The following is a 13,071-nucleotide window of genomic DNA, read 5'->3' as shown; positions in this document are numbered from 1 at the left end:
GGGCCATTTTTTTTTCATTTGCCTAAATTGCTACCTACACCTGCAGCTGTCTCTCCGCCACCATGGATCCTCACCTTACTGGGGGGAAAAAAAGAAATTTATATTAAAAAAAACAAACAACAAAAAAAAAAAACCGGCAGTTCAGTGTATCAGGTTAGAGCTTAGTTTTTTTTGGCCCTCATCCATCCTTTTACTTCATCCCACTTATTTAAAAACACAGGGATTTTGAATGAAAAGGGATTATTTTTATTGGTTTAAAAGCAGCTCTGTCTAAAGCTGAGGCAAATTTCTTGTTCCACCTTATTCTATTTTTTTTCTCTCCCTTCCTCTCCCTTTCCCTTTATTTTGCTTGATATTTATAGTATATGAAATCTGTTTGTTTCTCAATATGTAAAATGCAGGAGATTATTAAACAAATTCCAGGCTTGAGTCAGATAATCATCATTTCTCAGGTGTGATGGAGATGCAGTGTGGAGAAAGAGCATGATGGATGGGATAAAAACAAGTCTCCTCCATTTCCCATTTCAAATAATAGTAGGGTAAAATATTCCCCGGCATGATTGATCAAGTGCTCAGCTTGTGTCTGTCACTCCATTTTTAAGACTGTGATACAGGTCTGTCTCTCACATTTGCAGTAAATAGGAATCCATGTTTGTTAAGTGTATGAAGCCCAGCATGGCTGTCAACTAATGTGTGTTTTACACAGGGTACAATAAATCATGGTTAAATCCTTTTGAATTTCCTTTTAAACATGTATTCTGGCATGTGTGCATTTACTACACATGGACTGAGAACATTATGATTATGTGGAATAAATTCTTGTGATCTCCAAACATTGGCTTCTCTCCCTAGCACAGAAAACAGGAGAAAATAAAACTGTTCAATTGCGCTAACCTTCTATTTCCAATGCTAAATATGGCCACAATTACATGCAGATATGGTTTGATATGTTGTTATCACATTTTGGAAACAGTTACAGTTAACATTAACATTATTATAATAATCTTTCAGTTCAATTCAGTTTTTTATTTGAACAGTGATTTCTAGTAATTGATAAAAGTTTTTTTTTCATATTGTGCCATCTCAGTTAGTTTCCAAGCCCCTGTCACAATTTGTGGCAGTATTTTGCATTAATAATATCAAGCTGAACAGGTTGGTGCCGTGGACAAAATGTTTTGGGGCAAATATTTCATTTCGTGTCAAAAATTCACTTGAATACTATAAATATTTGTATATGACACAGAATATTTTAATTTAGAATAGCTTAGTTTAAGATTTCTGGGTTGAGGTTTGCTCTGTGTCTCTTGTAACACATGATACAAATTGCTGTTTCTGTCTGTCTGTCTCAGGTCTTGCCTGCATCATGTGACCTCTTGCCCTCCACTGTGCTGATGTTCAGGCTTCTGAGCATGCCCAGTAAGCAATGTGCTGTGAGTGCAGTGATGGCCTGGGGGGTATTCCCTGTCTGTGACTGCTCTCTAACCCTTATCCAAGGTAGATTTCGCACTCCGCTGCTTCGGGGTTGTCCCAACTCAGCTATAGACCAGTTCAGTAAAATAGAGCAGCTGCTCTCTGCTGACCTGGACAACTGGCTCTGCAACCTTTACTTCCAGGTACTAATTCTGAATTGCACTGAACAGAAGCTGAGACCTGGGCAATATATCTGACATAGTCATTATCGGAATAACTAGATACTAGGGTATTATTTTCCACCATATGTGAATATTCTTCTTGCCAGTTAAATCAGACTATTAAATCATTTTAGGATTTATTAACACTCTTTTGTCAACCAAGTTTAATTAGGTTTATATTTTACATTATTTTACATTTACATTATTGAATTAATACATTAATCTAAGTCTAAGATATATGTCTATATGCTTCTTTTACCTAGTCCCTGCTTAGGTGAGTCATATAATGTTCAATGTTCTGAATGGTTTAGCTGCAGCATATCTTGCTGATCTGTCCTAAACCTTCATTATGTGATGGTTAGCAACCACCTTTTTCAATACACGTAAAAGCGTTTAAAAAAATCATGAGTGGGGTTTTACTGGCGTATTTCATGTCCTAGAATAAAGTGTTCACCACTGATTTTATTTCAGGCTTTTAACCAAAATTCCATTCAAAAACCCATTGACTTTGGGATGGAACCAGAAGAGCTAAAATGTTAACTCATTTCTGTGTTTTGGCATATAAAATGACATCATCCCTGCACCGCTCTATGGTGACTGGTTGTAAGTTTAGGAAGCGCATGATTTGATATGCAGCGGGGTTTTCTATGAGTGGAGGACAAACTTTACATGTAAATATCGCAGTCAATCATGTTCATGTAATCGTGGGCAGTCAAAATCGTAATTGCGATCAATATTCGATTAATTGTGCAGCCCTACTTTGAGAGACTCAACTCAAAAGTGATAAATAAATGAAGATTATTATTGTATACATACTGTATGTGTGCATTGAACATTCCATCCACTTCTAATGTAAAATACAGTTGGTATTATTGAATGTCCTTAAAATATTTTATTTTACATCTGTGACAGTTTATAATAGCCAAGTATAACTAGTAAGTGCTTATAGTTTGATGAATGAAGATCATGTGAATTTGAAGGACCCTTAAGAGGAAATAGAAAATTAGATTTAGTTTAGTTTAGTTGTAAACAAAACACACCTTTACTAAAACTATCTGGACATAATTGAGGAAACATAGTGATCTGGTTACACAGCATCTTATTTTAATTATGAAACGGGGCAGTGGCTTCTCTCACAGAAGGCCTGAATCTGCTTATCCTGTAGCTACACACCACTACTAAATTATGGATTAATATCACTAATGCACTACTAAAGGATAATGGAAGTGAAGTTACAGTGACAAATTAACAGTAGAGTAGTGGAACAATAATCTAATAATATTTTAAATAAACAGATAATGTGGTATAGATTATGTTGTACAGTGTAACAATGAACTGTGTGATAGTTCTTTTTCATTCTGTTCCCAGGAGATTTTAGATTTAGAGAGATAAGAGTGTGCAGTGTGTCTCTGTAGGTGAGGAAACTCCAGCAAAGGGATCAAAGGGTTCCAGAGGGCAGTGCTAATGAAGGCACCAATGAAGAGCCTCTTCCTGCTATATGTACCTCTACTTGCTCCTCTACCTCGCTAACAGGTAAAACCCATACCCCCTGCATGGACAAAAGTGTCAGCGAATGCCTACACACACACACACACACACACACACACACACACACACACACACACTGGCAGTGACATGTGCCAGGCTGGATGTGATGTGGTGTCATGCAGAGAAAATAATGATGTTCTTCTATAATGTCTCCTTTATACCTCCTGAGAAAAGGCTACAAAAAGAAAGCCTTAATAAAAGCTTATTCATTCCAATCTGGCACTGATGCCATGTTGATATTTTGAGTGAATGTTGATGCAGGTAGTTTGTGAAACAGCACATAAGTATGAGGCGTTATGTGAAAAGATAAAAGCGCTGCAACATGTTGCACGTGTTCTGAAAAGCCTAAGCTGTACACAGATCTTAAACACACCCACATATAGTACCTTGGAACAGTTGAAGAAAATCAGGAAGTCTGGTTCATATCTCACATTCAAAATCACATTCATATCTCTGTGCTGTGTTAATATTGTTTCCCAGGATTACAGAATCAACTCTTTTGCCCTGTTTAGCAAGAGGTATATTTATTATATAAAGTACTTTGGTTAGAGCATAGTATTGATTGTATCTTAAGATGTTCGGAGTGTTTTTGTGGCTTTAGGTTCTGAAACCAAAAAAAGTGAAAGGTTTTGAACTAGCAATTACATTGACAAGTTGTGCAGATTCAGTCGGTGTCAAAGCTGTGTAAAAAAGATGACAGAGGAAAGATTGGATATGATATAGATTACGATAAAGCAGCAAAAAACAAACAAACAAACAAAAAAAAAACCTGTACAAATGAGCTCACATCATCAAATTATTCAAACAGGCTTGTCTGGTATTGATCTAGCAGGAAGGAAGGTTGCCCAGCTAATAAAAACTTTTTTTTTTACTTGGCACCACTCATCTTTATTTAACAGATTGGAGTATGAAAAAAGTTTCAGGGGTGTTTCGCTTTAAACATCACACAGACTTTTTAATTACAAATGAGTTGTGACAGGTCTGCTGGGTAGCAACCTGTCCCATTTTAAGCGTGATGCCGGCTGACAGCTCAGCGCTGATCTCCAAGTGCTGAAACATGTGGAAGAAATTGGTCTTTTATATTTCACAGCTTGTCACTTCCTCTCCGCCATGAACTTTGACCCCCCACCCTGCTCCTAACACCCCCATGGTGGGGGATAGCGTCGACCCCCCCCCCCCCCCCCCCCACACACACACACACACACACACCATCTTCCCCGCAACATGGCTTTAGTCTTCAGAGATTCATGTTCTGCATTATGCCACACAGGCTAGAGGTAGAAAGAAAGAAAAGTACAGAACAGTGGACAAAGTAGGAAATTGAGAGGAAAAGGGGGTCCAGGTGCTTTAAGAACAAGGAAGGGTGTGCAGGTAAAGTGAACTCTGGGTTCTCTTGAATGCTGGATCAAAGGATGGCTCTCATGGGGCATCAGAGTTGTGCTAAGCTAAATGGAGCTGACATTAGTGGATGATTTGCATATGGATCGGTTCAGGTTGCGTTGCCTTTGGATGGAGATGGAGAAAATCTTATCAAGCCCGGGAGCACAGAGTGAACCAGCAGCCTCAAACTACTCCCCAAAGACAATCCTATTCACTACAGAAGTCCATTAGCTTTTACTCAGGTTTTACTCTGTTTGCACTTTCAGGATTTGTAGTAAGAATATGAATTGATTACCATCAGTAGACGATAAACGTCTGTGATGCTTTAAACCAGTCTTTAACCATGTCAGCTACCATTTTAACTCCACAAAATTTTTCACACATGGGCATGTGAAAAAAACAGAAACTAAAGCAAAGTTCATATTGCTTAATTTAAAACAACAAAACATCCTGATTATAATGCCTGTCTGGAATATATGAACTGGCTACAGGCACTATGGGTTAACTGCCCTCTGACATTAGCAGAATGATTCAGTTATACTGAGTTTGTTTGAAACCTAATGAGTATTAAAATTGTTCTGCCTGCCTTCAGTATTTTTTTTCAGTCTGCATGAAGTGAGCTGGTGAAACCTTTTTTTTATTTATTTATTTTTTTTTTAAATTTCTCTTAAGTAAATTAGGAGAGACTCCTGGGAATTTAAGCAACATGCCAATTTATTTATTTTTTCAAGATTTTTGTTATTTCTGAGGATGAGCTTGCCTGGTCTTAGCATCAGACCCCACTGAGGGACCACCCTTTAGCAGTTAGAAAATAATCATCTCCTTTGGTTAAATCTAAAGCTATTTATGTAAATGAGTATACATATGTATACAAGAACACAGACAGAGAAGGACAAATTAAATGCAAAACCTGCATAGCAAAAATAAAACTAAAAAACACAAAAATATATTTATTTTATTAAAAAAAAAAAGAAAGGAAAAAAGAAGTGACTTGATTCTATGTTAACTTGGTATCTTTGTGATTTAAGGTTATGCTGATTGTAAGCCAACATTTGGAAACAAATCTCAAACAGCTCTGTCTCAGATTGAATTTCAGAATAAGGTGCATAGCTGAAGTTGATATGATATTATATGTAAACAAACTAATGCAAGAATCAAACATTAATGATATTACTAAAATGCTACAATTAATTTAAACTAATCATAGACTTGAACATTTTATGACTATTCCAATAGCACAGGTTACTTATCAGGCTGTAATTTGAATGAAGGCCACTGCTCTCGGGAAATCAGCAATTCCTTGACCTTCGATTTGCTGCAAATCCTGAAACAAGCAAAGGGGCGATTCAGAGCCTTGGCGAGTGATGAGGTCTCGGTCGTCTCTTCTTACCTCTTCCTACTTTCCTACAAGCCTGAGGCCTTGCTCACCAAACACACACACACACACACACACACACACACACACACACACACACACACACACACACACACACACACAGAGAGTAATGGGAAAGCTGTGGATAACAAGGAACCATTGTCGGACCCACGAGACCAAGGGTTGTGACTGCACTGCTCCAAGTTCATGGACGTAACCTATAGCTGTCAGCGCTGTGCTAATTCTTGTGAAACAGCATGTGAGCATCAGGCAGAAGTAAGTGTAATTAAAGGCAAAACTCCAGCATTGGGTGAAGACACTGCTGACAGGGGTTAGTCTCTGGGCAGAGAAAAGAGTTATAGGCCAGGCTTTTGATTCTGTGGACTACAACTAGGATGGACTGATGGACTAAAGCAGGAATTTAAGAAACTGCTAATTATTTTACTACGTACATCTCAATCTCTGGGCCTCTATTTTACACAAGCTTAATGACTTTTCCACTGTGTTGTAGGTATATTTGCTACTTATATTGATGAAAGGCATACACTTATTATTCCACTGCCAGTTGCCATAAGTCAGATGCTAGCTAACATGGGATTATGGGATAAGTCTGCCCACAACATGTGATCATCAGCCATGTAGTGGGTGAAAGCAAAAAACAGGCCCTTTTAAAAATCATATCTTTTGTATAGAACAGTAGCAGTGAGGTACATGCATAAGGTACATGTGTAAAAGTGTTGGTTTCTCTCCATGTCATATGTCCTAGCCATTAGTCAGACTTATAGAATGTAGTTGTAACTGTGTTATCAGAGTTAATTAACATTTTGCAATATACTGGATGTTGTTTTAAAAATGAGTGAACTGGTAGACGCAACTAAATTATTAGGAAACATTTTGCACGTTACTCTTTGCGGTTGCATGGTGAAATATAAGCTTAAAAAAGGTTCTTATTTATTTTTTTTCACAGGCAAAAACACATTGCCTTGGCATATACTGAATTTATTTATGCTTTATTTCTACCTACAACAGTGGAAGATTTTCCACACACACTGGGTGTGGCACCCGTTTGAGTGAGGATAGCTAAAGTATGACAGTGAAATCCTACGAAAGCAAAAATGATTATGAAATCACTATAATACAATAAACAAATCTCCTTGCCTTTAAGATAGGACAGATTTAACACTATTACCTTGTAACTGTAGGCAGCTTGAGTGTTTACCAGCAGTGGTAATTAAAAACTACATCTGGGCTCAAATTCAATCTGATCTGTCAGTTTCCAAAATGGGAAGGAAGATGTGTCTGCTCCCCTGCGAGGCTGAGAATGACTGCTATTAAACCCCCTTTTAGCCTTCAGAACCTTTCCTGATATGTAGCCTATGTTTAAAAGTTATTATTACTGATATATTTAATCCTGCAGCAAGAGAAAAATTACATCATCTGTGAAGTTTCCATATTTATTATATAGATGGGACAGGAAGAGAGGGAAAGAGGGGGGAAAAAAGCAATGAAAAAAAGTTTCTCATGGTGAAATTTTTTACATGTATCAAGCTAAGGTTTACTTAATTGGAACCTCCAGGCAATGCAGGAACCCTTTTTTAAATTCTGTGAATGTTAATATGCTAAATAATGCAAAGCTCCTGCACTTCCAAGCATGAGACACACATCTGGCAGCTTACCATTTAAATTACACACGCAAAAAAGAAAAAAAAAAAGGGAAGGGGGAGAGAGGGAGAGACAGAGAGGGAGAGGGAGAGAAAACATTTCAAAAGTAATTTTCCAAAGGAAAAAAGAATGGTGATATGTATTACAACTAAATTTAATTTCTTTTCAGATTTTTCATCATGTCTAATTGCGTGCATTGGAGCGATGGTGGGGGAAAAAAAGTAGAGAGAGAGAGAGAGAGAGAGAGAGAGAGAGAGAGAGAGAGAGAGAGAGAGAGAGAGAGAGAGAGTGTGTGTGTGTGTGTGTGAGAGAGAGAGAGAGAGAGAGAGAGAGAGAGAGAGAGAGAGAGAGAAAGCCAGGAAAGTTTCATCATGCTTTATCTTGCCTCACTGTCTTTATTGTCTGTGAGAAGTCTGTAGACTGTATAGTGCAGCACATTTACCTGCGTCTTGCTGGAGTTACATCAGTTGGAGCACAGCTATGGGGTGGAATACAAGCACTCTACTTAATCTTTCTTTCTTATATGCACACGTTTTGGTGGCATTATGTGATAGTGAGGTGTTGATTTACAGCATATTTAAATAACATTCTATTTTATTAAGTACAAAAAAAGAAAGACAGATGTTATACTTTTCAAACTTGAGAAATTATTGAATTCCTAACAAATATTAATTTTTTCATGGGGCAAGACTCCTCATCTCAACATTAATATATTCTTATTTATGGCAGGTAAGAGTCCTGTTGGAAGTCTCCCTGTCTTAGAGCCGGCATCACAGAAAGCTAAACCTGGAACACAAACCAAGGTGTGGCTTGTATATGACCACTCAGCACCCTCACTGCTCCACAGCTCTCCTCTCTTATTTGTCAAAATACATTTCACATGAGCAGATAATAGCGGAGTGTTCAAAGTAGGCTGCGATGTGCTCGACAAGCCAAAACAGCACAGTTTCTGTGAACTCAGCAGTGACAGACTCTCTGAACTCATGCTTCTCCTGCCCTGTGCACTTCTTAAACTAAATAAATCAAAGTGCCTACGCTGCCTGGCCTGCTTTTGAAGTGATAATTGCAGAATGACATTTTCCTGCTGACCTGCTGCTGATGTTTCATACACCACAGGCAGGCACTGTGTTTCCTCCTCATGATAAGGCTTTTGCGGTTGTGGTGTTAGGTGTTAGAATGTGTTGTTTTTTTTTCCACACAGAAATTATTGCACACATATTTAAAAAATTATATATATATATATATATATATATATATATATATATATATATATATATATATATATATATATATATATATGTGTGTGTGTGTGTGTGTGTGTGTGTGTATATATATATATATATATATATATATATATATATATATATATATATATATATATATATATATATACATATATATATATATATATATTTCAAATATCAACTGGTTTCACCTCCTACAGCTGCACACCTGATGAAGTTGAATGTCCTGGTTCTCTAGAAACTTTGCATACTACACTTATAGCATAATATTTGCTAAAGATTTTTTCTAAAGCTATTATATATTTGCTTATATTGTTTTTGAATATTCCACAATCAGCTATAGTTGTGCAGTGAGTCTCTCTCTCTCTCTCTCTCTCACTCTCTCTCTCACTCTCTCTCTCTGTCTCTCTATCTCTCTCTCTCTCTCTCTCTCTCTCTCTGTCTCACTCACTCTTTATCTTGCTCATTTTTTTTTTTTTTGTGCTCAGGACTGCAGTTGTTTTCAGATTCCCTCAAATGTCAGTTAGTTTCAGCCAGTTGTCTAATGATGAAGTGAGCTGATCTCAAACCTGCCTGAACCTAGAGGCCACGGGATCACCTTCTCGCCCCTGGACCTACACTGCAGCCTAATTAAAATGTATTTTCATCAGGCTGCTGGTTATCCCTGAGGCAGGACAGAAATCACATTTGAAAATTTATTTTAAATATTATATTTGAAATTTTACCTTTAATTGCATGAAATGAAATGCTACTCACACATCACACATTGGTAAATCTGTATGTTTGCTGTGTTCTTAATCCATAAATACCATATATATAATGTGTGTGTCTCATTAGCATTAAGAGTCATGTGGTGTCTCCACTAGGCCTAAGCCCAGCCAGAGGCACAACACTTTCCACTAGAACACTGTTCTATCTAAACTGTTAGCAAGTTGCTGAATAATAATTCTAAATAATGTCAGAATTAAGAGTAGCTCTGTGCACCATGAACTTTAAAAATGCACCCTGTGTCTGCCGTTTTTTTTTTTAATACTGCATTTTCCCCCTTCTTTTCTGCCTTCATCTGTTTCTCACATAAACTTTGATTAGACGTGTGTAATCTGAATGTCATTCGGTCCTGGTGTGAATGTTTATGGGGATAAAATCAAGGCAAACTGTCATTGCATTTCTCTGGGGTATAAAATTTCCCACTGATTGTGGCTGACGTGTGTGTGTGTGTGTGTGTGTGTGTGTGTGTGTGTGTGTGTGTGTGTGTGTGTGTGTGTGTGTGTGACAAACAGAAGCAGCCATTCAGCAAGATAACCAGCCAAAGTGGCTGTGGGAGAGAGAGAGATGTACAGACGAGTATCATCACAGAACTTCAACACTTCTCCTTCTCCCTACAGTGAGTGTGTGTTAATGTGTGTGTGTGTGTGTGTGTGTGTGTGTGTGTGTGTGTGTGTGTGTGTGTGTGTGTGTGTGTGTGTGTATGTGTGTGCAGGTGAGAGAGAGAGAGTATATATTTTTTGGAAGCAATTTTCTTGCCCTGGAGTAATAAGGGTAATAGCTAGATATAGAATATCTCTAACAGTTGTGCTAATGCTGTTAGCATATTTTTAAGCTCCAGTCTCTTACTTTGCACCTTCAAGATCTTCTGAACACTGTGAGTGTAATCTGCATGCAGTTACCTGCTCAAGTTCATTTCATTCCTTTAGATCAATGATGTGAATGTTTCTTTTCTGTCAGTGCCAGTGTTTGTTTTTATTGAAGAAACCTGGGTAATTCTGACACTGGCAACACATAAAACCTCCCAGTGTGGATAATTGCTTTTTCTCTGGTGATACAGAGTGCAGAAGAAGGCTTCCTGGATAAATGTTTTCTCCTTTTTATTGTGTCTCTCAGCATTTGATATTAATGAGAAAACAGAAGCGGAAACTCACCAAGACAAGTCACATAACCAAACAAATCTCATAAATGGCCCGGTCAAATTGCCTTTTGTGAAACTGCTTTCTAGGTTTTCAGTAAAAAAAAAAATGTGTGGAAGAGGTTTTCCCATGATTAGTCCATGGGGATAAAATGGAGAGAACACAGGTATGTTTGTATTCATTTTGAATTATCCTATCGTCAAGCATTATGCATTTTTCTGGAAGGACAAATGTCCCCCCCGCATAGGATTTGAAATTTTTCCTAATTTCAGAGGATCAGTAATTTGTTGCTGCTGGACTGGAATTAAAACATGATGAGAGACGTTGCAGTTGCAGCTCTTGAAAGTAAATAAAATGATTAGAGGTGCAGGCCAAACATACAGTGCAGAAGGCAAATGCAGTACGGAAACACGCTCACGGCTCTGCCTGTCTTCTAAAAAAAAACTACAAAAAGAAAGTAAGAATGAGAAAGTGTCAGTGAAGGAAGGTTTTGCTGATTTTTACTTCTATATTCTGATGACTGAGGCATATTACTGCCATCTAGAGAATCACAGGAGACCCCACAGTAAATGTGCAGAACCTCTACATGTCGCTTATTAAAGCTGCACAAATGTGCACAACTGACAAATACATGCAAAGATGATGTGTATAGTTTTATTTTCTTTTTTTATTTCAGTATGTGTGATTATGCAAATTTGGATATGCAAGTTAAATATAAACGTATAACTGATAAATGCATATTTTTCAATACATTCTTTAGAGGAGCAGTGTGGACCACGTACAGTACAGTTATGTGACATTTGAAAAATGAAGTAGTCATTTAATAATGTAATAAAAAACCACATATATTTATATGGCTTAAATAAATAAATAAATAAATAACCTATTAATATAATCACAAAGCGCACAAAGTCCATTTTATTTTAAAACTCTTTCTCCTCCCACATGAAGAACCCATCCCAAACCTGCGCTTAACACCATGTAGTAGTTAGTGAAAGCTCCTGGCATTCTCTTAAAAGACATTGAACACTGCCTATTGCTCCAAGAGAGGATCACATGAATACCGCTTTATATTTGAAGTTTATCTATACGGGGCAGAGGCGGTTCTTTCTCGTTCTCACTCTCTCTAGCTTTGAGCTTCATTATCCTCCTCCTCATTTTTATCCTCACTCGGATTTACATATCAAAAGTAAGCTGTTGTTTGCTAACCTCATATGCGACTTTCCTGAAACATCCATGCTGGGCTAATATCCGTAAACCATAAATTACAATTTCAAAGAACAAACACAATGCACTGAAGTGCAAGTGTTGACATCGTAGTCAATGTAGAGAGAAATAAAAAAAATAAAAAAAGACTACAGTAAAAGAGGGGGGGGACATGGCAGGAATGATGTTACGGGCCGCCCTGGTACAGTTGATATCTGTTTGAAGAGAACATGAAAGCCTCATTATGACCTTACACCTTACTGGGTGTGTTGTGTATTGTGTGTGTCTGTGTGTATGAGAGAGCGAGAGAGCAAGAGGACTTAGCTACCTTTATCACAGAAGCAGCTGAAGGAATGAAAGTAAATGGTTGTTTCTTGAGCCAAGTGGAGGTCTAGAACTTTACTAGATCCCCATTTGATCATTTTTATTTCAACTGGTGTTTCATTTCTCCAAAATTTCTGTCAGAGAAACTGTGTTAATTTCCGATCCTATGTTAATCATGCTTAATTTTTTTTTTTTTGTTGTTGTTGTTTTTTTTGTTGTTTTTTTTTCTGGGAATGGAGAGAGGCAGGTTGTATTATGTATTTTATATTTGTGGCTGCAAAGTCCAAGAATTTCAAACTTTGTTTTTATTATTTTTATTTTTTAATTTTTTTTTTTTACTATAATGATAATAGCCAGGTATTTTTAGAGATATAAATGCTTCATCATAATTATACAGAATGTGAGTTGACTATGTGGACCACAACCCCAAATACAGTGTGTTTATGGGTGTATTTCAGTCTATGGGTTGCTTGGGCAAGTATGTGTGGGTGTGTGATTCAAAGCTGATGCCTGTCCCCTCTTCACATGTGTTTGTTCTTTAATTAATCTGCATGCATGTGCATCCGCTGCATTGTTAGCCTGCCAACTAAATATTTCCCCTTTTTTTGCTCGTTTTGGGGAAACCTGCTTTAATCAAACTCAGACTCACATAACAATTATATCTAATTAGCCCAATTATCAAGACTCTAATTACACTGAAATATACCCCCTAAATCTCATATCAATTATATCTGTGACTTTTCCTGTTATAAAAAGAGAAAGGAGATAAGATGTGATGGAAGGGCCTTGTTGCCTCC

At 37.3% G+C, this 13,071-nt stretch overlaps 1 protein-coding gene across 1 annotated transcript in view; it reads left to right on the top strand.

The window, feature by feature from the left end:
- The first annotated feature begins 556 nt into the window (after nt 1–556).
- The window catches only part of ofcc1 (orofacial cleft 1 candidate 1), a 72,685-nt gene continuing 60,170 nt past the window's right edge, over nt 557–13,071 (top strand). The window contains exons 1-5 of the mRNA XM_053674691.1: nt 557–568; nt 1,350–1,613; nt 3,047–3,164; nt 8,326–8,399; nt 10,121–10,224. Of these exons, the coding sequence (XP_053530666.1) occupies nt 557–568; nt 1,350–1,613; nt 3,047–3,164; nt 8,326–8,399; nt 10,121–10,224 (572 nt within the window). The remainder of the gene's footprint in view (nt 569–1,349; nt 1,614–3,046; nt 3,165–8,325; nt 8,400–10,120; nt 10,225–13,071) is intronic.

The sequence above is a fragment of the Ictalurus punctatus genome, chromosome 23, assembly GCF_001660625.3.
Source record: "Ictalurus punctatus breed USDA103 chromosome 23, Coco_2.0, whole genome shotgun sequence".
Classification (NCBI taxonomy): domain Eukaryota; kingdom Metazoa; phylum Chordata; class Actinopteri; order Siluriformes; family Ictaluridae; genus Ictalurus; species Ictalurus punctatus.
Note: the sequence above shows the minus strand (reverse complement) of the source record. Positions and strands in the feature narration are given on the sequence as shown.